The following is a 26625-nucleotide window of genomic DNA, read 5'->3' as shown; positions in this document are numbered from 1 at the left end:
ATATACATCGCGTGCTGGCGCTCTCGAGGACGAAGAAGTTGGTCCTTGTCTTCGTGATTCGGTACGCTTGACGCTCCGCTGCGAATACATCCTGAGCAGCTGAATCCCTCTGCGTGGACTGAATAAACACACCCCCTACAATATATATATTATTACGACGGGGGTTTGATGTCGGAGCGCTGCACAGGTCGAGGAGACAGAGAACTCAGCTGACCAATGGCTTCGAGGCCGCCACGGGCACGAGAGTCTCCTCGTCTTTTTCAACCTCCATTTCCCTGTCTTCTCCTATATGTTTCCTCTTCAGGATTGCTATAATAAATCGGTGCGCCATCAGTGTAAAAGATTTCACCGATGGCGCTGCTATCGAGACGCCCTGTTATTCTTTCGTTTGTTGTCCCTCCACGTGGTATACAACGCGCAGTCACACGCACGAGTGTCATGACCATTTACTTATTTTCGCTTATCAGTTTATACATTGATCAGGTTGGTGTCTATATACCTGTGCTTTGAATAATACGGTCCTTTTTTATTCATACTTACCGGGCAGACGATGAGTTTTCATTCTATAGATATGTACATTCATACTATGACATTTACCTTGCGTGTGTGCGTAACAGCTCATGTGGAGGTTTTGTTGCTCTCCTGAACCTGCTGGCCTTATGACCACATCACACAATGCTCCCTATGCACGGAAATTTTAGTGATTAGACATTTGAGATACTGCCTAGGAACGTTTATGAACGGCACTTCTTTATAACGACAACAGTCGATGTATCCACAGATTTTAAATCGGTAGCTTCCTAGTTCATTGCTATTTTCAAAAACGCATTGAATTGATTTTGTTATGCAGTCAGACCTACTTGCTGTAAGATGAAGACAAATTATAGGCGATAAATTTCGATATACATCCAAAGCTTAGACAATTCCTATTGACATATTTTAAAATTATCAGTATTCCGAAATTGTTTCAAAATTGTTTCTTTGGGCACCCAGTTGGTTTTCTGTGTAAACTCTTCATTACTCATTGTGAGCGCTGGACGAAGTTCAGGAGCAAATGTGTTCTACGCATTAGATTCTTAGGCCGGGAATTTCAGTATGTTCATAAAACATATTCTCACATATATATTCCACTGTTCTCGCCCAATTTTTGCCACTTATCGGCAGCTTAGGCCGTCACCTTTAACACCTGTATAACAGTATCTTAATATATATGACACATGTCTCACAAAAAAGGATGCCCAAGAAGCCTAGACTGCGGGGTGTTACAGGCAACTTGAAGAAATTATCGCGTAAACGATGGTAAAGTGGTGAATAGTTTAGTGCACAAAAACCTCGGAGCATGTTTATAAATAACCATTACTCATTATTTTTGGTTATGAAATGTAGACGACCTATGTACACAATTATCGGTTATGGGAATATGACCTATCGTAGAAACATCCCCAGTGCGGATGGAAAAGTGTAAAAAACAGCTCAGGTTTAACTCTGCTAAACCTAGTTAGGCTAAGCGAAAGCGTTTGCCGATACTGCAGTGTGGAGTCCATGACATCAACTACAAGAGGAAACACGTGATGCTATATCTGCCATCAAATGCCAAAGGTCAAGTGGTGGTACACTATAGGTCGTGTCGTGGTTCAACTATATAGCCGCACTGTGACCTCTGCTCTTGTAAGCTGAAGCAGCATGTCAAGTTTACCATATCTGATACACTGCGTAGTGAAGTTCTCGCTTCAAAAATGAAAGCTATAAACTACAAACTAAAATAATGTAGTCGCACGACGTCTTTAGGACCTTACGGAAGGGGAAATAAGCAGATAAGCTTGAACCACATCAATGCTCATGATCTAATCTTTATGAAACTTATGAGAAGCCTACGTTACTGGCATTTTCGGTCTTTGCGCTTATTGAAGGAAATTTACCTGCTAGGAATGATTTATTAGCTCACTTTCGAGATGTTTGAGAAGGTACAAAACAAAGACCACTCTAAATGTTGGAGGCACCTTAGTCTAGCATGACCCACAATTTTTTGCCTCAAACAATTAGCCTGCTCTCAGTAAGGTGAGTGCGAAAGCGTGGCTGGCCTTCAGCGTTCCATAAGACCTTAACCTTTTATCAATCAAGTAATAAGTTAGTAATTATTCATAAGGGAGTAATTATTCACTGAAGCAAGCGTTTCCCGACTTTTCAGTGACGCCACGGAGGACTCAAAAGCATCCAAGCTGTGCCAGGCTGCGCTGACGGATACTTATCGAAACGCCTCCATCGAACGGTGAGTCGAGCGGATTGACGGTGAGCTAGCTTCCGTTTAAAAAGCACGTAAGAGGCGAAGACCATCATGCGCCAAACACAAGGCTCGAAATATCTCACTGCTGCGCTGGCGGACAGTGGTTTTTAACATAGAGCAGTTCATATTTGATTCCTGTATTAATGTAACAATGCAACCAAATGTGCTTTCACTTCTTCAACTAAATTCCCTTTCTGGTGAATAGAAATATACTTGTAAATTACTGAGAGTTGATTTTTTATTAGTTTTGGAGGTATTTTTTTTCTGCGCTATACTAAAAAAGCAATTTAGTATGACCACCGCCCAACCCATTCACTTTCTTGTTTCAACAATATTACGTTAGGTGTAGGATTCGTGTATTCATTCTAAAACCAACATAAGGTGACCTCAATGAAGCGTTATTGGCATTGTCATGACTTCCATTCATCCAAGATCGGCTTTACCAGATTAACAGGGATTATGAGGAGTGGCTGCTATTTATTGGTAATCAACCTACGCATCAAGCTGTTCTTATAGGGAATATTTTTAGTGCTGCAGTATTAACGGTCCTGCGTCTCGCAGAACAGCCAGTGGCGCCGCCATTGCCAGCCAGCCAATAATTTTGATTGGATGAAAGGGTCATGACGTCACTGCCGCATGTCCTGTTGCAGGGATGTTAATAACCCCGCAACAGTCATGCTAGACGTGAAGTGACACGCGGAATGAAAGTAATTGAAACATGATAAACAATTCGAATGAGAGGTGTACGCATGTCTCAAGTGATTTGACACCTTTTAGTGGTGAGCCAGACACGCTACCGACTGGGGCACGCAAAGCACGAGCACACATGCGTATAGACAACCGGTGAACTAAACTCTGGCGCCGACGAGAGCCGCTCGCGGCGAGGAGCGCACTTGCTGCAGGATACGCTCGCAGCATTCCCACAGCGGCGAGGATGCTGGGGCATTTTCATTAGCAAAGACAGCTGATTTTAAACATGAATCGTTGCGTTGTCGATTTTGCAGGCATAAACATATATATTTTTCCGTGAATCCTGTTTTATTGCTTACACTAGCCATTTGTTTGCAATTGTCTCGCTCCAAACGTTATGTCGGGTTGCTGGGATACAGCGTTTATCTCTTACCGGGAGGTTAAGACAATGAACGCAGAGTGTGCAGCATTGATCTAAATTTTCTCCCCAAAACTCAGTCGAGAATAGGGAGCAAGCATTTTATTTTCGTTGCGAAGGCAAATGAAGAGGCTTATCCCATGTGAAAAATCAACACTCGGGCAAGATGCAATAGGCGATCACGATATTATAAAAACTTTTAAAAGAAAAAAAAACATTCGTTCAGAATTTTTGCCTCGCTCCACGTCTACCATCACAAATACGTTTTGTGCCAGCCGCAGTTCGTTGCCATTCGATAGCAAATATATGCTGATTTCGGAAAACAGCGGCACGCGGGAAGGACTGCTTGCTGCAGAAACAGACTTTACCTGAAGCATGCTACTGAGCCTGTTGTACGTGGCCTGAATTAACAGGTGGCAAACTTTTGGACCATGCCGTGAAATTGCGAAAAAAAAAAAGAAATAGTAAATGAATACGCGTGCTTATTTCGTGCTTAGGCCGTCCGAAAGTATTATCACCCGTCGCCTCCAAGGTGAAACTATATTCAATGGTGGAAATGTGTGAATGGAACTTATTGCAGCCTTATTTCAGCTGGAATGAGCTGTGCACCAACTTGGAATATATTATTTCACCTGAGCGAGATATGAATTGCCATTTGCATGCTATTCTCGTTATATGCCCAACAATTCCGCCAATGAGTATTTTCCATACCTGCTAAATACATCAGCCTCGACTGATTCGTGATCGAAATTTCTTGCCTTGATTGAGTAGCACAACAGGTGCAGCATGTTCACATATATTTAGTGCACTAAACTAGGCTTAACACAGTCAGATTCAACCACAAATCTTGGGTGAAGCCTCTGCCGAGCACAGGGTAAAAAAAGCCGTCGTAAATGGGCGGATGTGAACCCAGGAATTTCTCGTGAGAATCATGTACCAATTCCAGTAGCTATTGCCGTTTTTTTTTTTTTGGCCGAATATTTCATGTGCAGAATGCAACCGACTCACCGGTTGCATGAAGGTTTCTACGGGTCAACTTCCAGCTGTGCCGAAAAGGTTTCGGCTGTGCAACTTGACCAGTTTAACTATGCATTAAAGTCATACCATTTTTGTTGCTGTTGATGTCCTCACTCAGCCTAAGGACGTCGGGAGTATTATGATATCGTCACAAAGGCCTAGAATTCTCGATATATAAATATGTCAAGAACTATAGCATCGCGTGTGTCTTTTGCGGCCAGGTCGCGGCGCAGCATGATTCCGTGTTCTGAGACCGTCCCAGAGCTTCCCACTGTACAGACACACAGTTTAGGTGTCATTCATAGACAAGTTTTAGCCAAAACCACTGTTATAAATGCTGACACACGACACGACCGTGCATAGGAAGTTCGGGCACCGCACCACTGAGGCACCGAAATTATGTCGTGTCGCCATACGATAATTTAAGTGATGCGTGCTTTACGGCGCTGGCCATACTAGCCATGCGAGAACAGCCAGAGCTTGAACCCATTATATAAAGCGCTTTTAAGTGGAAGTGCGGCTGCGCGTTAATCGTCGTAGCCGTGCAATTTGCTGTGTTTCCAGAGAAGCCGGACATCCCCTCTTTCACTTTATACACGCGTCCTGCTTAAAAAAAGCAACCCCCCCCCCCCCCCCCCCCCCTCCAACTTTTAAATTGACTCTGCAAAATAACAGAACTGATAATTAAAAAATCTAATTCGTAAATCGCGGCCAGAATAGCCATTTGTTCGCATGCTGTCTTTTGCGATGCCTTCGGTTTCTCGCTACGCTACCCAGCCTCCTACTGCTGTTGAACCCGAGATATGCTGCTGCTCTCACCGCTGCTCGTAGGGTGGCGCTGGCTTGCTAGGTGATCGCGGCGGCTCCTAGCGAATGCCCCTTGCCTATACCAACCTTCCCACAAACTGTGGAAATGTTGCTCTATAACGCGAGTGAAATGGGTCTGTTGGCTGTACGTGACATCAATTCCTGTAGTACCAGTTAGTTGCGGCTACCCTGAAATCACATTATGAACATTGTGATGATCGTGGTTTTTTGCCGAATATTGTTCTGGAGCCGCAATGGGGTGACTAAGTGGTGGAAGTGGCGTTTGAGGAGCACGGGTATTCTAAAATCACATGCGTATGCCTGCATCCCCCCTTTGTGTTCGAGGGGAGGCTCATGAAGACAGCAACTGTGGGTGGCATTCTGAACGTGGGTTTTGTAACGCTCAGTATATGTTAAGCCCCAGGTTTGGGTGTCTTAAATTATACCACGTCGAGTATCCGAATCTCGCTCACCTTTGAAGCGCAATGCCTAACAGAATGATATATATACGTAAAAACATGTTATATCAGAGCCCGCACGTTTGCTTGACGTACCGTCTTTGCCAAAAGTAACCGACCAGCCCAGCCGGCTGGCGGAGCAGGCAAGGGCCCAGCAGCGGCGCTGCCATCGCCGTCGCTGGCCGCTGCAATCCGGCGGCGAGTGTAAGCTAACTGACGTAAATATGCTCCCTCGCTCTCCTTCTTGGGATAATAAAAAGTAAGCGAGTATCATGTGCGGTGCCTGATTTGGCGCCTTCAGAACGCTGCGCTAAAGAGAAAGGGCACTCCGCATGGCATCACTCGCTCAATGCTCCTTTTTCTGGCGCTGTGAAGCTCGCTCTTCGTTAGATTGCCTTCGCGTTTAATATCGGTACAGTGCTCTCGTAGTTGCAACGAATGAACAACTACACGCTTTTCTACTTGTTTGGATTGTCTGGAGAGTATGGCGAGGAATTGATTTCGAAAACTCGATGCGCTTTTCCTGCGGTTCCTAGAGGCCTATTGTGACCTCCACCGAATTTGTTGTGACGCTAAGTTAAGAAAAATAAAGACCCAGCTGTGACATGTGCCCCTCTTGCTGAATACCCCTTTACTGCTATTTGGAAACGTACAAAACGCGCGTAGTGTTTTCCGCTTTGGTAATTACGCTCGTGCGTTAGCCTGCTGCTAATCTCTTCGTTTATTTAGTGAACTGCATAAATATTTAATTCTCACACCTTAAACATATGTCACCCATTTTCTCAATAAGTGCGGCCGTTTCTTTTTTGTTTGTTTCTTTTACGAGGGAACTCCATGAGACCAACCTAACAGCAACATGTTCTGGCAGTGAAAAGGAATCCGGAAGCGCAGCATTTGATTTGCACTGCAAATTAATTTTGTGTTACTGCCTATTACCTAGTGATTTGATTGGTAGTTTAGTGCCCGCTGGCAGAGTGGTGCATCGGTGACTCGATAAATAAGTTACTGGAATAAAACCTTCACGTGCAGCACAAGATGAAGCTTGCAAACCTGAGAGTCCCGTCTTTACTGAACTCCCTGGCAGCAAAAAGGAAGCTTAATTCGGAGGGAATTTCAATGAAGTGGGAGCAAAACGTCTTCATGGGCATCCTTCGCAATAGCAAGGCTTTCTTGGGGCATCATACGCTAGGGGACGTTTACATCCCTCATTCAGTATTGCCAAATATTTTTTTTGAAGCAGTTGCTATCTGGGCTCAGATTTTCGGCATTCAGTTTGGCGTTGCGATCGCAAAAACCATTAAGCATCTCTGTGCGTTAACAAGCGGCGGCTAATGCGAAAGTAGAGAATTCGCCTCATTACATGGACACGAATAGGTGCACTAGAAACAGCGAAAAATATCGCCTCATTTTTATTTCTCTCTAGCTCAGCGAAGTGTCCCCATCGCAGAGTAGGAATCGCGAGAAACACAAAACCCAGGTTTCTATTGTGTCCTGTCTCCCTGTGCTAACATTCCAAACGAAACAAACAAACAAAAAAAACACTTTTCGAATTACTTCATCTACGTGAGCTATGTTTTGGGACTCAACATGCAAGGCCTTCTAACGAAGAGCACAGATTCACGATGCCAGCCTAAAATCAGCGTTGAGTGTGTTTTGCTGTGCACAGCGCCCTCCATGACTAGCACAGCGTTATAAAGGAACAAAATTGGGCGCCGCACATAGTACCCGCCTACATTTTATCCCCCCAAAAAAGATAGCGAGGGAGCAGCCTTACGTCAGCAGGCTTACACTCGCAGCCGGCGAGCAGCGGCCACCGACGGCGGCCGCCACGCCGCAGCTCGGCACTGTGCTTGCTCCGCCGGCCGGCTGGGATGCTCGGTTACTTTTGGCAAAAGACGGTACATCAAAATATTTATGCTTCGAGAAGTCTTAGGTTTCAGTGATTTTTTGATGAGAGGCAACTTAACAATAATGCATAGATATTGTCCGCACAGATATAAAAATATGCACTACCTATATATCTATAACAGATGTTTGTATACTATTCGGTACCTATGACTAGAGGCATTTTTCACTCATAATGACTTTCTTTGCCACACATTTATAACAGCTTGCTGCCGGCACCTCTGTCGGAATTTCCTTGAATATTTAGTAGGAATACACGATTGTCACTACCGGAGGTCCAGAGCGGAACGAAGGCAGTCGCATGCCTTGCTCTAATCAGATAGTGGTACATTGCGACACTGCCGTCTGTGAAATGCCTATAGAGCAACTGGACTATGCATAATCTTGGCAACATTTCACTTGCTACGTCGAATATTGAAATCCACGTATGGAAGAACAAACCTGCTGTGAGTATCCGCTAATAGGCTGTTTCCTTTGTCTATCTCGCGTATGAAATGTTTGAAATGTACGGAAAAGGTGCTTTGTTTTGTGTAATTCTTGCACTCTGAATACAAGTCGTTTAACTCATGGATCAGACCACGATTTGTTTATTGTTGTTCTTTTCTTTTAGCGTGCAATTTTAATTCACCTCGGGCGGCGTTACTTTACAGGTACTACGAGATGTTGCCGCTTCTGTGCCTAGGCATCTGGATTCTTCGAAGCGCCTCTGCTAAGTGAGGATCTCCACAATGTCTTTTTTCGTTGAATAATTAAGCGTGCAAAATCTTTCCCTCGCAGCAACCGTTCTCAGAGAGCGCGCTGTTTTCGCGTCGTACACACGATGATGTCTGACAACAAAAAGGTGTTTTGAAACAGCGTTGGCAAACTAGCCGACGATTTAACTAGGTAGTTCGAAATCATAACGTAGCATTACACATATTAGTTTTACAATGTGCTGAAAGCAAAGAATTTGCGAGGCATGTTTCTATACATCTGTATTTTCAGCCTGCCCTAAATTGAGCCCATATCATTCCTTCAACCAGGTAAGAAGGTGGCTTTATCACACTTGCCGCGCCGGTGCCTTGCTCCCAGTACAGGCAGGCTCAGACTAGCGGGAAAACGCGCAACGCTGGACGTTCTCCGCCCGCCGCTTCCCGCAGAAACCGTTTTTTTTTCCCGCAGGCTGACTTGTGTGACGTTCCGCGGAGCGATAGGGTCGGGAGCTATTTTTCCCGTCCCGCAGAACGGAGTAGCCAATCGGAGCGAAGCGCACACCATGACGTCAGTCCAAGTTCAATGACTCCCGGCGGCGACTGCGCGGGCGACGGGAGCATCATTGGTGACGCTTGAGTAGCCCGCTCACTTGTGCACGAGAAAGCGCGTGCTTTCCCTTCGCTCTTGTCACGTGACTACTCTTTCTCGCTCCGCTCGCCTTCGTCTCCTCTACATTCCACGACAAACGCAGAGGGAAAACGGGCGTAGTGTGAGCGTCCTTCCGAGGAGCTGCGACGCAGCGGCGCCATGAACGTTGCGCCGCTGCGGGAAGTTTCCCGCTAGTGTGAGCCGGGGTTTAGGGTTCCATGAGTGATTAAGGATCAAAAAGCTCCAGATTTGACATTTCCAGCGACATGACATTTCTATGACTCTAATACCACCTTTTATGCCCTGTGGCAAATTCAGCGCCATGAATAAATAAATAACAGTGCTATGAAGACGATTGCTCTTCAAGGACTTTCTTTTGCCTTATAAGGGTGTCTCCCATTTAGTAAGGGAGCACCCAACTGCCATGCAGGGGGCTTCGCCCCAATATGTGTTCCAAATGGCAATAAAATGTTGCTACTACCACCACCAGATTTGACACGCATGCCGCATCCTCACAACTGCCGAGTTGGCACCTGGGTGCCTGGGTAACAGTCTGCAACACCTTTATTCCTGAAATCTGTGACTTACCGATTCTCACATTCTCGAAGTATGCGTGATTGTTCGCTCATCTTGCTCTCCTCCTCCGTTATGGACCATGTATTTCCGCTGTCCCCTTTTTGCGTGCATCCCTCAATCCCAAGGGGCTCAATTTTTGAACGTCGGACGGGGAGGATCATGTAATAACAAGGGCGATGCAGAACCTACGTCATGGTTTTATCGTGGTCCTTCTCGTCCTCTAAGCAAGCTATTTTACATACTTTTCCCTCGCCTGTCTGATGACCAGGTGGTGTGAAGGGAGGAGTGGGCGCCCGGCATACTGGAGGAAGTGTACGCGACGGTTGCGCACTCATTGCTCAAATGTATTTTCTCTATTTTTAAGGCGAAAGCATTTCTAGGCTAATGGGACGAAATCCTGTGCGCGAGATCTGTCACATTCTGCGATATTCCGCGAGATGTGTTCTTGTTGATGTTGTGGTTGTAAGGAAGAAGGAAAAAAATGCATGGGCCTGCTACTGGCTCTGTAGCTGAGCCACCTGATTGCTTTATAGGAAGGGAAAGGTGCGGTAACTCTCTCGCTTGTTTTCTGTGGACAGCTCAACTGCGCCGTAAGGGAAAGGAGGAAGGTGGGAGTGAAAGTGGAAAGAGAAAAAGAAGAGCCGTAGTGGAGGGCTGTGGAGTAATTTCGACCACCTGGGGATCTTTAACGTGCGCTGACATTGCACAGCACACGGACGCCTCTTCGTTTCGCCTCCATCGAAACGCAGACGCCTAGGTCGGGTTCGAACCCGGGTACTCCGGCACAGTAGTCGGGCGTCTTACCACTGCACCTCCCCGGCGAAGAAGCTGAGCCACCTCCGCTGCCTCGTGTGGACAGAAGAGAAAAAGTAGAAAGGCAAGAAAAAGAAGATGGAGAGAAAGACGTGCGCCACAACAGCCACCGTCCACCACATAAGCGGTGGCGGGTGCAATGACGGCCTACAACATATAAATATTTGGTGGCGGGCTAGCCCCCGCCGCAAGCGACGTTGAAATACCAGTCCCAGCCCCATAGTGCCAGGAACAGCCACCCTTCCCCACGCGAGATGTGTTCTTGTCTAGCGTTCCTGCCTTTTGCAATCCCGCGCTTGAACTCATGCCAAGGAACACCACGCGACAGGAGCGATGATTGCTGTCCTGCTGGAGAAAGTGGGACAGATACTGAGCCTTTCCTTTCCTACATGTAAACCAATTATATTTATATGTAGCACTGCAACGAATGCCGATAGAAGGCAAACGATATGAGGCAAATAATAAGAGAGGAAGGGTATAGGCTTCCGCCTTCTCCTTTTAAGAAACATCTGTGAGACTTTCCTCTTAAGAGGCCCCTTTCCCTTCCTATAAATAAATCACTTTAAATAAATCTTAAGAGGCCCCGCCGGGGTGGTGCAGTGGCAAGACGCCCGACTACTGTGCCGGAGCACCCGGGTTCGAACCCGACCTCGGCGGCTGCGTTTTGATGGAGGCGAAACGAAGAGGCGCCCGTGTGCTGTGCGATGTCAGCGCACGGTAAAGATCCCCCGGTGGTCGAAATTACTCCGCAGCCCTCCACTACGGCTTCTCTTTCTCTCTTTCCACTTTCACTCCCACCTTCCTTCCTTCCTTACGGCGCGGTTGAGGTGTCCACAAAAAAAACAAGTGAGGCAGCTACCGCGCCTTTCCCTTCCTATAAATCAATAAGTTTTTCTAAATCAATCCTCTTAAGAGACATCTGTGAGACCTTCTAAAAGAATTGGCTGGGACAGGTAGGTCACCGCCGCTTACGGCGGGGGCTTGCCTGCCACCGAAGTTTTATCTGTTGTAGGCCGTCATTGCACCCGCTACCGCTCCGGTGGTGGACTACGGCTGTTGTTCAACTTAGACCGTTAGGTCCCCCTCCAGTAGAAACTTACGCAGTTCCAAAGACAGTCCGCGATCACCTCACTGTCCACCCACTTCCGAAAAACATGCATCCCCTTCATAACCAGGCCAGACGAAAAGCGAGAGCACGTGCCCTACACAGAGCACATGCGAACGAACCCGACACGGTCTACGTGGACGCCGCGGAATATCCACACCGCTCAGCTTATGCGATATGCGCGGTGTCCAGCTGCTTCGAACACATCACATCAGTCTCTATCATTACCCGAACGTCGGTAGAAGCGGAAGAATCCGCTATAGCCACCGCTATAGTCTTCCACTGCCACCCTTATCCTCAGCGATTCTAAAACTGCCATACAAAATTTCGCCCGAGGCCAGCTACATGCTGCCTCTCACAAAATCTTAACTACCAACGTTCAAACAACCCGACCCATAGACCTTGTCTGGGTACCAGCCCATTCGGGCAACCCCGGTAACGAAGCGGCCAGTTCTGCTGCTCGAGCATACGTCGACCGAGCAAAAGATACCGAGGACCTAGGCAGTGCCAGAGATCGGCTGATCACCAACAACGACATTACACTACACTGCCGGTCTGAAAGACTTCACTACACTCCCCCACACCCCTCCTTAACTAAACCACAACCAATAACATGGAGACACCTTCAAGCCCGCACCTTTCCCTCCCCAGCACTGCTGGCACTCTTCTCCCCCTCTACTCATCAGTCCGAATGTTCCCTCTGCGAGGCCCCGAGAGCTACATTCGAACATATTATGTTCAGGTGCCCGGTGGTGGTGGTGGTGACAAACGTTTATTGGTCAAAAAGGGGTGGATTGATCTATGAACATCCAGCCCTTACAGATACTGGGTGGGGTCCCTAGTACGGGACCCCAGTGGCGTCGGCCGCTGCCCGGGCGCGCTCGACCAAGGCCTTTTGGGCCTGCAGGTCATAGCAGCCGAGCAGGGTCGCCTCCCAGTCCTCCCGAGTGGGGTTGGGGTGAGGAGGAATAGCTGGGTTGGATGGGCAAGCCCACACCATGTGGTAGATGTCCGAAGACTTCTCCGCACAGTGCGGATAACTGCCCGTGAAGGAGGGATTAAAATGTTTTAGTGCTGCCGGGCACAGCAGTGTTGGTATAAAGACGGATGCCCGGAGTTTCAACCACCGGCCGAATGGCGCCTTACGGACAACGAGGCTTGGGAGATCGCTGTCTCCAGCTCAGAACCGGCTCCACAAAGGACACTGGTCGACTGGGCTGAAGCGGTCGCCGTCAGGCACTTCCTGCTGGCCACCACCCGTGATCAGGAGCCGGCCTAGCCCTTGTAACGAGTATTTCACGGCTCCACTAAAAAAAGTTTTTCACCGCCACCACGGCGCGCGCCTTTCTCTCCCTCTTCCTTTTTTTCTCTATTTTCTCTTCTGTCTGCACGAGGCAGCGGACGGCCCCGCCGGGGTGGTGCAGTGGTAAGACGCCCGACTACTGTGCAAGAGCACCCGGGTTCGAACCCGACCTCGGCGGCTATGTTTCGATGGAGGCGAAACGAAGAGGCGTGCGTGGACTGTGCGATGTCAGCGCACGGTAAAGATCCCCAGGTGGTCGAAATTACTCCGTAGCCCTCCACTATGGCTCCTCTTTCTCTCTTTCCTCTTTCACTCCCACCTTCCTCCCTTCCCTAATGGCGCGGTTGCGGTGTCCACAGAAAACAAGTGAGACAGTTACCTCGCCTTTCCCTTCCTATAAATAAATCAGCTAATAAATCAGGCAGCGGAGGAGGCTCAGCTCGATGTCAGCGCACGTTAAAGATCCCCAGGTGGTCGAAATTAAGCCTTAGCCCTCCACTATGGCTCCTCTTTCTCTCTTTCCATTTTCATTCCACCTTCCTCCCTTCCCTTACGGCGTGGTTGAGGTGTCCACAGAAAAGAAGTGAGACAGTTACCGTGCCTTTCCTTTCCTATAAATCAGTCAATCAATCAGTCAATCAGGAGGCTCAGCTACAGAGCCAGTAGCAGGCCCGTGCATTTTCTTTTCCTTCTTCCTACAGTCACGACTAAAAGAATTCGAGGAAAATATGTACGTCTATGTACGATTACAGATAACCTTTAGAGCGCAGCTCTTTGGCAACCGTTCCAGCATTTCGCATCATCGTCGCCGTTGGCGTCTCGTCGGCTTCGTTACCTGGTGACGTCATCGGCTGTGACGTTCTGACCGCATGTGGTGTCATCACAACGTCACATTCGGTCATGTCGAATAACCGGAAGTGGTAATAACGTCGCATCCTGTCATGCCGTCATGACTTGTGATGGCGTCACCAGGAGTTAAGTAGAAGACTGGTGCCACCACCGGATAAAAACCTAACCGATAGCAAGGCAGTCGCATGGCGGCGCCTGCAAGCTGGGATCTTCGCAAACCCAGCCCAGATGAATGATAGAGAAACCGATAAATGCAAGGACTGTAGGGAGAGCGGGACCCTCGACCACATATTCTGGAAATGTGCTAGCTCCACAGGGGCTGAAGCAAATATAAGTTGTTGAGAAGCCTGGGAAACCCTGCTGCGGAGCGAGGTCCCTGCTCCAAAGCAACAAGCCATCCGCCTGGTGGAAGAAGCCGTGAAGAACCAATACCTCTTTGCCTGCTTCTGATCGCGGAGGTAGCGACTCCCGTCCTTTAGGCCTGCTTGCCTGGGAACCAGGGGGCCTCCTTATCTGGTGGAAGAATAATGTGGTTATCACATCACGCATACATGAAGGTGACCCCGCCGAGCGTTTGATCCGGGTGCCCGTGCGGCTCCTTTCATTTGGGCGCTTCCTCGAGCGCTGCGCCACAGAGCATATAAATATAGACGCAGTACAGCAGGCATCAGCGGCATTTAAAATTGGCTGCCATCAAAGAAAAGGCGCTGTGTATGTCACATTTCTGCGCGGACACCTTAACCAAACTGTACAGAAAAGGAGAAAGCTGGCAGTGAAAAAAGAGAGAAAACATTGCTTTGGAGGGAGGGGGAAAGGCTTCGAACGACCACAAAGCTTTCCTTCATCACAGTTAAGAACTGTTAGTGGATTGTTTCTTGAAGAAATATGTGTGAAAAATTAAGGAGTTGTTTGTAATTGTATATACATGTCTTGCTCGAAGTCTTTGCCTCAATCTATCGAAAAGGATGATGAGCTCCCTTGAAATTCTGCACCTTCTCCAAGATAATGGCTACAACGGAGAAACTATTAAGAGGATTGAGCGGCATGCATCTCAAACAGTTAGCCTCATCCGCCGAGTTTCGAGTAAAGGCAGAGGACTAAAGGAAAAGAATCTTCTGTGCATAATCCAGGCATTTATCATTATTCGAATCAGCTATTCTACGCCATACTTAGCCCTTAAGGTAGCAGAACGACAGAATTTAGAGAGCCTCATCCGCACAAGTATTAAAAGAGCCCTTGGACTCCCGCGCTGTACTTCCACCGCTAGCCTCCTGCAACTGGGCATCCATAACACATGGGATGAGTTCGCGGAAGCGGTACGCACTTCACAGGTAGAACGGCTCCGCCTAACCGCCGCACGCAGATCCATTCTAGAAAAACTCGGCATTGACACTTGGGGAGGCGCTCAGACAAAATCTGAAATAGACATGGCTGTAGGGGGGGAAGCATATTTGCAAACCATATACCGCAGGAGCACTCGAGCAGACGACGCCTTGGCCCGTGGTTCACCTGAGCAGCGCCACCTGGTAACAAATAGCGTATATATTGTCTAAAACGTATAACAACGCATTTAAAGGCCGCTGTTCAAGTGAGTGTATGTTGCCTTTAGGTTGCGTTTAGAAAGACTTTAAGCAACAATCGTCCTGACAAAAGTAACACTAAGCAATTACATTTCCCATTATCATTTCCTGCGTCAGTGAGTGTATGTTACCTTTAGGTTGCGCTCAGAGACATCTTTCAGCAACAATCGCCTTTTTTTAGTGACTTATGTTACCTTTAGGTTGCGTTCCCAGAGACCTTTCAGCAACAATCGCCGTTTAACTCGCTGAGAGCGTCGTCTGCTCCAGTGCGCTTACGGGATATGGTTTGGCAATACGCGTACGGACAGGTTATGGATACCTCCGCTGCCAAAAAACATGCATCCTGAACACCATACGGAGCGTCGGGAAAAGAGAGCTCAAATGCTCAGTAAGAAATTTAGCCGCTTGCCGCCGTAGGAAGTAGCCTTTGTAGATGCTTCCGGAGGGGCAAGCCCCTTTATGGTTGCAGCGGTATCGAATGGGTCGGGTAGACCAATCACCGCGGTCACCCTGAAAACTAGATCTCCTGAGGCAGCTGAGGAAGTGGCTGTAGCTCTATCCTGCGCCCAGACAAAGGCGCGTTTCGTGATCTGCGACAGCAAAACTGCCATACGAAATTACAGTCGTGGGTTGATTGCTCCCCAGGCAATTCCAATGTATACACCGATCACCAATCCCGCAAACCATACAGCTGATTTGCACTCCAGCGCTCACTGGCGTTCCCGGCAATGAATCCGCCCATGCCATGGCTCGAGGGCTCTACCACCGAGCCGGCGGCAGAGAGGGAGGGCTTGGAGCGGGGAGCATAGAGTGTGCCAAATCTTACACAAATTCTGCAGCATTAACTCAGTAGACGGGTGGCTGCTGCGCCAGCCCCTACCCTAAATTGCAGGCAGGCCATCGCCTGGCATCGCCTTCAGACTGGGACATACCCACACCCGCTCCTGGTGAGCCATATGCTCCCAGGAGAAAGATCAGAATTCTGTGCAAACTGTGACTCGAGAGGGATCCTCGAACACATCCTCTGGGACTGCCCCTTTTCTCCCGGGAGGGGTCTAAATCTGACGCCGCAACTCTGGGAGACCATGCTGCGCTGCTGGGACCCTGGGCTCCAGCTAGCCGCCATCCAGCTGGCCTGGGACGCCGCCGGCCAACAACGTCTGCCGGCCTGCGTCTGAGGCGGGGTACCCGCCATCCATCCCAAGCGACGGAGGGCCGGAGCCTCTTCATCCGCTGGAATAAATAAAAAGTTCTCTCTCTCTCTCCGCATTACGAAGCAACGTAATCGTCGGCAAATTTTTTCTTCCTTTCTTTTCTAATTTGTGTGTGTGTGTGAGTGTGCGCGTGTGTGTGTGTGGAAGGGGGGGGGGGGTTACTAGGTTTCGGAGGTGCTCTGTGCGCTTAAACGCTCTCTTCTCGTTGGTGTAGATATCACATCCTTATTTCACTGATTAATGCGCCTAAATAGAGGGAGCTGCGCTCTTTTGACCCGCTCATCTTTGCTCGTGCGGCTCATAACTCTAACTTGTTCATACTACCAGATAAAACAGCGCAAAGACGCGGAAGAGCCTTTACTGGGCAAACGTTTATTCCTCTTGCTCGCTATAGGATGCTTGGTGGCGAAGAAACAAAAAACGGAAGTGGTGAATGCTTTAGCATTACAACCATTTATTCAAATGCTCATGTAAACTTTCATGCTTTTCATTTCCCATTAAATTTTCTTCGCTCAAATTGGCTGAAAATCCGCTGGGGCATTGTTATTTGTATTTTTCCGTTATTTCCGTGAAAGCCACCGCATGACTTGCCCCTCCTCCCCACTACCTGAGCCTGGCCCGATACGTTTCCCTCTTATACACGGCATGAAACGTGAGCAAATATTTTATCTCGTCGTGTATTTTGTTGCTGCTCCGCTTTGAATATCATCGCATTCCACCTTGAAATATGCTTTAAAGGAGTCCTGAACAGACGTGACGTCCTTTCCGCAAGCTGTTTGCGAGGAGAAGCGCGCACCACCCTTGAGGAGGACAATCACGGAACAAGCCTTTTCACTGACAAATCTCCTCGAGTTGACCACAGTCGAAACCCTCAATTGGTCTTTGTCCAATCACTGTTTTTTCGTTTTACTTACTAGAAGTGCTCTTGGCATACATGTAATGCCCAAAAGTCTTTTGCGACTTTAGTAGAGATAAAAAACATTAACCGCCTTTTTGTGCTAACTGATTGTTCCGTTTCACATTGAGCGTCCATGGACAACGTACTACGCGTGGAGAGCAGCGGTAGAAATCGGGAAGCGAGCACAGCTCGAGCTGGCACGCCTACGTGCGTATTTAATTCTTGGAAGGTTTTCCGATTTTAATCTAGAATACCAGAAGGTTAAGCTGAGGTTCTGACAAGAAGCTGCGTCCAGCGAAATATGTTTAAGACAGGGAGGGGGAGCTCAATACCGCCGTGTTACCGGCTCCTTAAATTCGTCGCCTCTCAAAGCTGCTCATACACTCCATCTGCGGCAGCAAGGAAAGAAAGGTAAAAAGTAAAGGAAAATCAAAAGCGCATGCATAAGAACCACATCGCCGGAGCACCTGTTGCCAGAGATGAAAAAAAAAATAGTAGACAGAGGGCAAGGATGCGCCCACTGCCCCATTCTCCCTACCTGGTCACCAGTGAGGCGGAGAAAAAGTTCTTTATTCACCCCACCTGGTCAACAGAGAGGCGGGGAAAAAGTTCAAAAAGAAAACGCATGCTGAGAGGGCAAAAAGGAGTAGGGAACATAGCCTATTCGTTGCGTAAGTTCTACGTCGGCCTTGTTGTCACGTGATCCTCACCGTCCGACGTGCAAAAATTGAGTCCGCACTCCCAAGGACCTAGTGCAGTACTGTTTAAAATGGTTACCTTAGCTTGCAATGCTGGCAGTAAGACGGAGAGTCGGGACAGTCTCTCTCGGGTACACTTAGGGTTGCCCTTAAGTGTAGGCGTCGGTGCTGAGAGACTGCTTACTAGCAGTCTCTCAGGATCCTGACGCTGGCGCTCACTATGCTATCTGACATACCGGTTCACCGGATGGCCGTGGCAGGTTACGGGAGGCTGAGCTGAATCCTGCATAACAGGCTGGACAGTGGCACATGCGACCCAATCAGCACAAGACCATTGGACCGACGGTGGTCAATGTTGGCAAACACACCAGTCAACATAGGACTCACATTGGCTCCCGGGGTACTGGAACACATTGCCCACTGTTGGCTCATCGTTCGTTCCAATATTGGTCCGTCGTACATCTAGTTTCGTACTAGCAGTATGGGTTTGTTGTGGCCCTTACCAATCATAGGCCCATATAGGACAACCTCCCTAATCCATTGGTACTTTCAAGGTTGGAAAACCAGTGGCTTTCCTTACATGAGTCTGTCAGAGGCTTTTCCATTCACGTCCTATTTTAAACCTGCGCATTCGATAGGCATTGTCGAACCTTGCAGCAGCTTATCCTTCACGTTTATGGGACTTGATTTTTATGTTAGCCTGTAAGGAGCGTTGTATAAAAAATAATGTCACATGGTTCAATGAACCTTTTTACTTGCAAGCAACTCGAACGTACTCATAGAATGAGGCAACAAAATGATTGAGAAAAAAATATTTATTTGACTCTGATATATGCATTTAGTGCCTGTTGGCAGAACAATCAGGCGAACGGAGTGTTCAATACTGGCTACTCTGTAGGAAAGAAACATCCTTTAAATATTTAATGCTTATTCATTAAACAAATGTACTCATCTTGTACCACTTATTCAGCTGCCTTTATTTTAAAGTAGCCGAATACTGATCAGCGACCATTGGTCAATTATCAGTATTAAACAGAGGAACAGTTCTTAGGAGGTGGCTTGGGTTGTCCAGGTTGTTGGGGTGAGGTTGCTAGGAGGCATCCAGGCATTCAGAGGTTGTACTGGAATAGGAACAGTGCCTTGCTGGAGAGGGTGGACTGGCTCAGCGAACAGCTCATTCCTGCCGCCTTCTAGATGTAACGAAGCTGGCACAACCATTTGCGGATGAAATTATGGAAATCAAAAACTGCCATTCGTGCTTTCACGGATGGCATCTGTAAAAAAGCAAAGAAAATAATATCAAAACACAGGTCTTACTGCGCCAAGTAGAAATTAACGATTGGCTGAGTTTATTTTCGTCAAGGCGTCAATCAACCTGTTTGAACAATCAGGTTGATTCTTGAGACAAGCATAGAAAGCAAAAACTGTACTGCATACATACTTGTCACTGCATATAATCCCATACTGCCAGCATTGTACAGTAATCAAATATAAATTTTAAAAGACAAATCACCCCATAAAAAGCTGCGTTGAACTATGGCAATGGCGTTGCGGTGACCGTCAATATTGTAGATGGTTGCGCTAGTTGGGTAGGCTGTATTGAATGATGTAGAGGTGACATTGTAGGCGGCTAGCATGGGTGCGTCAATCCGCAACAGCGCCTTTACAACTCTACTCGAATGATTTGAGGACCTCTGCTCTGCTTGAAGGGTATCTGCTCTTTCACAGTTAGGTTGTATCCAGCCGAAAAATCTCAGATAACTAACTGCATAATTAATTACACCGAGGCCACACTTATCACCCCTTACACGAAATGTTGGTGGTGTTGCGACAAATGAAAGATGAGAAAACAGATTGCAGCAAAACATGTGAAATTCTATCAAAAGGTAAATATTCCTTGCCTTTTTGGAATTCGAACCTACGGCGAATAATATCAAAGTATGTGTTTTCCTCGTACCTAATCATTCTGACTGAAAATCTCAATACGCCGTATCTAACGCCCAAATATATTCAAACCCAAATGTCAGAACGTCAGAGACGTAAGATCCAGGTGGAGCTAGAGGAATATTGTTTACACGGTATGAAGGAGCACTGAAAAATAGTAAACGGGGGACACCTCAGTTTGCAGGTCAAGCCAACGTCTCGAGAAATGAGCTTATCTTCGTCTGGGCAAAGCGATCATCATTGGCAGGGGTTTATATACGAGTTTGCTTCGGAAGAAGAAAAGATCGGTGGGGAAAAGTGTTTGAGAACAAAGTGGGTGAAGGAGTGTGGAGGGGGAGGATGGGTGAGAAGTAGGTCCATAGAATGAAAAAAAAATTTCTTCAGTATGCATTTCTCAGCCTAGAACCAAGGATACTGTAGCCTGCAAAGGAAATAAAAGCGGCAGTACCTGGACAAACGACAATACCGGGTGGATGATTAGTCACCACTTAAGCAGGTTTGGTGCAGAGACACCTTCTTACAAAGGGACAGGCTTTGCAGAGGGCCCTGATAAGGAATATATCTAAGTGGAACCATTCTTAAAACTTTCTGCGAAAGGGGGTGGGGGGAAGGACAAATAAACAGAATAATACCCGCACAGTGAACCACGACTGACATGCAAAAAAATAAATCGTGGGCGAACTCAAGTAGCAAGTGATAAAGAGGAAATGTATTTGGGGAAACATGTGCAGCTTATACTATCGCCTAGGGGACTAGAGTGTACATGTGCTGTGAATAAACCGTACAATTACCTCTATGTGAACTGTTTTTTCGAATCATTACGGTGCAGCGGGAATATACTTAAGCGATTCTAACGTTCCTTTAGAGATATTTATTCCTGCTGGTTCTAATGTTCTAAATTTATGAATTAGATATGCTTCTCTATATTTTCGGTCCCTTGGAGATTTAATGCCTTACTGGAGAATATATAACTTAATTTCTCTGAACTTATGGTTTTTCTCATTGAAAAGCATTTCAAGCATTTCACGTGACAAGCTAGTCCAATGTTACCAAGTCCTAAATACAGTTATGCCGATATCGGGAGCACATCTGACAAATTGGTCCAATGTTGCCAGTTTCTAAATACGGCTAGTCCAATATTCGTAGAGCACATGACAGATTGGTCACAAGTTGACGGGTTTTAAAGTTGGCTGGTAGAATATAGTGAGGATGTAGGACAAGGTGCTCCAATGCTGCCAGTTTTCAGATAGGATAGTCCAATATCGGGAGGACACAAGACAAACTGGCGCAATATTGCCATTATTTTAGAACGGTGGCATAGTGCACTGCCAATACATGAAACTTGGTCCATCGTTGAATGCGTTGTGTACTATCAAAACCTACGTTGGAAAACCGTCGACAATGCTGGACCATTGTAGGAGCACCGTTTGCCGATGCATTTGCAATACTGGACCATTCTCTTGTGATGCCTAGGGATAGGGTGGCTTATAGCTGCCTACCGGCTGCCCTGACGGCGACACTTCTGGCTCAAGCCAGTAACTCTGACGGGACATCTTAAAGCATTCTAATAGAGAATTTCCAGGGCACCTAGTTACAAGAGCTAAACCTTGAACTAACCCTCTCCCATTTCTGCGCAATAGGAAATTGCGTAAAGTGCAAGAAATAAAATGCGTTTCCTGGTTATGACACGTAGTTGAATGACTTGACTGGAATCGGCCGCAGTAGCTGTTACCTGAATAAGGCCCCAATTGTTCACTGGGATGCTCTGCATTCTCTGAAAGTGTTCCCCAGCCACACTTTCACTGGCACCAGGAGTTCCTGATTAACTTTAATGAACCTCGTCTTCTATAACATTTCAATGCAGGGCCCCCGATGAGCAGCTTCTGGACGACTACGGTGTCCTGGTGCCGCTATTGGCCTGTCTCTCAGCACCCACAGTGTCAAGATCGTCGTCCATGGATCGAGTCGTGCGCTCGCTGCCGTGGGGAGCAATACTTCTCATCGGCTGCCAGCTGGCCACAGAAGCAGCTTGGTCGGTGAGTCTCAGACACCAGGGAGGGAGGAAATCACGCCCCACAATTTTGTTCCAGACAGCGGAAGAGATACGCGCATAAGGTAGGGAAATAGAGTCCAGCGAAAACATGCTTCCAAAAAAATAGCGTTTTGCCATAATAACGTACCCTCTTGGAGAGAGCAGAAGCCAGGGTAGACATTACAATAGTGATAACTCATTCCACGGTGCGTTAAAGACGTCCTAGTGCACTCTAAACACTAATTACTCTATATAAAAGGATATATAAAAGGAGTAACACGTTCTCTAGAGCGGTCCCTATGGAAGTAGGACATTTGAGCCTTACGATAAAGTTTCGCGACCTAAATGTCCGAAATGCTATGCGGGTGCCAAGGAAGGCCTATCCTATCGCAAGTAAACTTTATTTCATGCAACGAGCAGTAGTCGGAGAAGAAATGTATCCACTGCATTAGAAATTTTGAGGTTAGCAATTATCGAATGCTGAAACCAGGGTGTCGAACTGGAACCGAACCGAAAACCGGAACCGAACCCGAATTTTTGCCCGGAGCCTAACCGAACCAGAAAATTTTCCGCCATCTTAGAGGGGAAACCGAACCGGAACAAATGGGAGGAACCATTCCGAACCGGATCGCGTTACAGTTCCGACCCATTTTTGCTCGCAACGTACCTTCATTACGTTTTCTTTTATTATTGCTTGTAAAGCGTTGTTCTCGCTAATTTCCTAAACGCCACTTCACACCGCAAACTTCACAAACATACTGAAAATTCATCCCTTGCAAAATGATGACCAGAACAAAGGAAAATATACTGTCAAATGCATATCACCAACTTCCATCCCGAACAGGTCCCTAATGTTTGTTGGGGTGTCGGGGAGAGAGTGTGACTAATAGAGGAGAATTGCGTAGCTGTTCATTAAGACGTTTGAGTCTGTAGCTGGGTGTCAGATGTACGTGTGAATTAAGCATATGCAAAGACCATGCTAATAGCACTACTGCGACCCTGTGTTGTACCGTTTTTAAACATGCCGACGTGGCATCGCGCAGTCAGCACTAGCGTTACGTTGGTAGGGCTGACCTTTCTTCACTGCGAGCATCGTCTTGTCCCAATATGTTGTCTGAAGATAACCGAAACAAAATTTGGGGATGCCGTATTGCTGATTTGCAGTAAGGGCTGGAGTGCAGCAGTAAGATGCAGGTTGGAGACTAGCAGCACCAGCCTAAGTGGCTCAGAGGTTGAATCACTGTGCAGATAACACTGAGGGCTCACTTTCAGTCTGGAATGCGGCGGCCACCTTTGGACAGAAACGAGACGCAGGACTCTGGTGTGCTGAGCGGTGTCAGTGCCCGGAAATTAGTTTCCCTGGTGGTAAACACTCACGCGGAGTTCTTCCCTCTTTCTACTACTTCAGGTGTCTAAGACTATGCTATGCTCGCCACATTGAGAAACTTTCGTCCATCGCGTTCCAAGAGCACAAAACTAAGAAAGCTATCAGTAGAAAGAATAAGAAAATGTAAACAATACAGGATAAAGCTGTAATAACTAAATAAATAAATAAACGAAGAAATACATTACTCCGAAGTGCCTCCTTCCCTGTGTGCACATTCCGATCCTTTATGAAAAAGAAAATCCCCGTGTTCTGCACTACACATACAGACGGACAGTCGCCCCTTTAGGATGGCTCGAAAGGAGTTACTGGAAGACTGCAACGCCTAATACCACACTCAGTCTTCTTTAGCGAAAATAAAAATGTACCAGGAGGTGAAAGAGAGGACGATTTGTTCGCTGCATCGCTATTGAATGCAGCTGACGTTCCTCCGAAGTTCACGGAGTGAAAGCAGATTTCCGCGACGGAACAGCGGCGCAGTGACATCAGAGCACCAAATGTCACGCGATGTCCCAGCGCCACGCGCCTAGCCTGCAATTCTTCAAGCAGCACGGCGAAAGAGCTCGCCCATATCTAATCCTGTTATCGCCTCCTGTGAAGGCGGAGGTCAAGGAGTGGCAGCAGTCTGGCTATAATTGGTAGCGGCTTTTCCATCTGCGTTGCCCAACACTGGGACGTCGCGTGTGAAGTGGGACGTCCCCAGACTCATTGTCAGCGGTCCAGTCGTCTGTGATGTGAATCGACTTTAAGGGGTCAAAGCCTCTCTTCACTTCCACAATGAACGCGCACTATATTTTGGAGAGGCCTTTTAGTTGGTTTACTTTGGAAAACGAGCCTGGTATTAAAGCTTACTCGTGAAATTGTCACATGCTTTCGGAAGGAAGGCCGAAACTTTCGGTGCCGCGGTCAGTCTCAGCCGCACCCCCGGCCGCATGCGACCTATACTGGCCACGTGTTCGAGAACATCGGTCTAATCCTTCCTTTTTTACTCCCTACTTCTTCCTGTCGCTCATGAGGCAGTTGATATTTTGACCCAAAATATCAGTAACATGAAAATCTTTAGGGCAGGTTAAACAAAGGCTTGGATTGATTCATGCACGTATCAAGTCAAAAGTACGAATGCAAGCCACGGCCGTTGACGCGTGTTACTAAGATTGGAGTCTCTAGAGAAATTATAAGCTAATAGTGAAGGGGGAAACCGATTGTTTTGATTGTCGGTGCTCCATTTTGGTGTCCACGTTTCCCATTCTTCCCCAACTAAGCGCAGTTCCTGTTAAGTGTTTATTGCCTGAGCGGCTGCCAGTAAATATTTCCTACATCCGAGCGGGTCTAGCTATGCTTTCAAGATTTCTGTGTTTTGTGGTGCACGCACCGCAGGCCATCGAACCGACCACGTCCACGGCGTCGGCTCGGTTGGCTCGCGCACTGGGCGGCCAACGGCCCATCGTCATTCAGGCTGCGCTGACGGGCGCTTCCTGCGTCCTTACGGAGTTCCTGGGCGCCCACCGCACGGTGGCTCTGCTGCTTCCCACAGCCGCTATACTGGTGAGAAGCACCTGATTGGGCAGTCAGTGAGTTTCTTGACAGAGCGGCTGTATTTATTATTTCAAACAGAGACCTTCAGCACAAGAGAGGCTGCTGCTATTTGTGAATCTCGCTCAGCTCCTTAGGAATAGCAATGTAATTATTTTAATGCCCAAACCGCATCTGTCCTTGGCGATACAGCTGCAGAAATCTTGGCCATTTCGAAGGAAAAGATGCCTTTGAAAAGAGCGCGTCTTTTACGAGTGTAAACAGGGCTTCGATGGCACTTTTACTCCGAGAAGAAACTAACCTCATTTCTGCTCCTGGCGTGGGCGTGAGCGTCAAACTGCGGCAGGCACCACAGTGTGGCCGGCCACGTGGCTTACGTGCGCCATGAGAGTGGCGTCGCAGTAGGCTTCGTTATGCGCTCGGCAAAGAGCTGCGGTTTTTATAGACGTCTTCCGATGTGAGATGGCTAAATTTGGTGAGTTCGTGTGCCGAGGATAATTGCCTTTTTGAAGACCCCAATCCTAATTTGCTCCCTACTGGCAACTCGCTATAAACCTATAATTACTGATGCACCTTTATAACCTACAGGAAATCCACCGTCACTGTTGTGAATCTGAAAAAACAGGTATGGCCCTGGCAGGCAGTAGCTGACAGGTGCAGTGACCCGTGCGTAGAGTGGTTGTAAGGTTTTGCGACACCAATCCAAAGCGTGGGATGATCAAGTTCGCAGGAGCTGCATCCTCGGGCAACTGAACTGAGATGAGAGGGTGATGTCTATAGAACCCTTCAGGACCCTTGAAATATTACTTGCCTCATCTTGCAACATTACGAAATGGTATAAAGATATTGTTTTATGTTTTGGCGAAACTTCTTTCCCCTGCTTACTGCAGGTTTGCTGTGAAAGTAGTGTACAGAGTCGTCTACGCTTAGCGTGAACAAGCATGCGTTTTGAAAAGCGCCATTGCATTCGAGGCGGCTGCAGAATAAAGCAAAGCAGTGCAGGACCAAAGTGACCCAAAAGCTGAGCTTTGTATAGGGAAGGAAGTTCCTTCAGTGTGGGGTCGAATCGGAGGAAATGGCGCTGTGAAGAGGGTATGCTTGTTCGCAATAAGAGTTGCCGACTCTGTATGCTCTGCTGTGGAGACTCATTTTTGATATTGTATTGAAACATTTATTTCAAAAATGGTAGTTGTTAGGGGTACCAATTCTAACTACAAAAAAACTATGAAAGAGGCCAGCGGTAAAAGCAACGTTGCTGTACCGCGATAAAGCCAAGCCTGTTCTGTGGCAAAGCATGTTTAAGATGCCCGTTATTCTCAGACATTGCGAAGACACGGTGGTTTATAAAATCCCGCGAAGGGTTTGTTACCAGAAAATACAGAGCTTAAGGTCTAATTTCTGTCTTCAGCTACGTAAGTCTTCCAACTGAAGCCTTTCGAACACTAAAACAAGGAGTAAGAGAGACCAAAACCTTGTTAGTTGGTAATTTGGCCAACTGGACGCTGCTCAGCATATATGGCAACTCCTGCTGTTCGTTAGCTAGGAGAATAGGTATAGCTAATAACTACCCACATAAGATAGAACTCTCCAAAATCAGAGTACTGACAAGCACCGCGAAACATTGTTATCTCGCTAAAGTTTTCTTAGCTCTGCCTCCACCATCCCAGTCCGTGACTCGCTGTCTGCAATCGTCAGTTTATTGTTTTTCAATCTAGCTTGACATGGAAATTCTGCATACTAAACAAGCTTCAATATACTGACTTAAAAAAGGCGCTA

General features: G+C 47.3%; 1 protein-coding gene across 2 annotated transcripts in view; it reads left to right on the top strand.

Annotated features, from left to right (window-relative positions):
- LOC146177471 (uncharacterized) overlaps positions 1-26625 on the top strand; it is a 70835-nt gene that overhangs the window by 35342 nt on the left and 8868 nt on the right. For both annotated transcript variants that reach the window (XM_084580460.1, XM_084580459.1), the window contains 4 exons: positions 2189-2269; positions 8230-8292; positions 21765-21936; positions 24694-24861. In XM_084580460.1, coding sequence (XP_084436586.1) covers positions 2189-2269; positions 8230-8292; positions 21765-21936; positions 24694-24861 — 484 coding nt within the window. The remainder of the gene's footprint in view (positions 1-2188; positions 2270-8229; positions 8293-21764; positions 21937-24693; positions 24862-26625) is intronic.

Source organism: Amblyomma maculatum, chromosome 10 (genome assembly GCF_055883805.1).
Source record: "Amblyomma maculatum isolate TAMU_Amacu chromosome 10, ASM5588380v1, whole genome shotgun sequence".
In the NCBI taxonomy this organism is placed as follows: domain Eukaryota; kingdom Metazoa; phylum Arthropoda; class Arachnida; order Ixodida; family Ixodidae; genus Amblyomma; species Amblyomma maculatum.
Note: the sequence above shows the minus strand (reverse complement) of the source record. Positions and strands in the feature narration are given on the sequence as shown.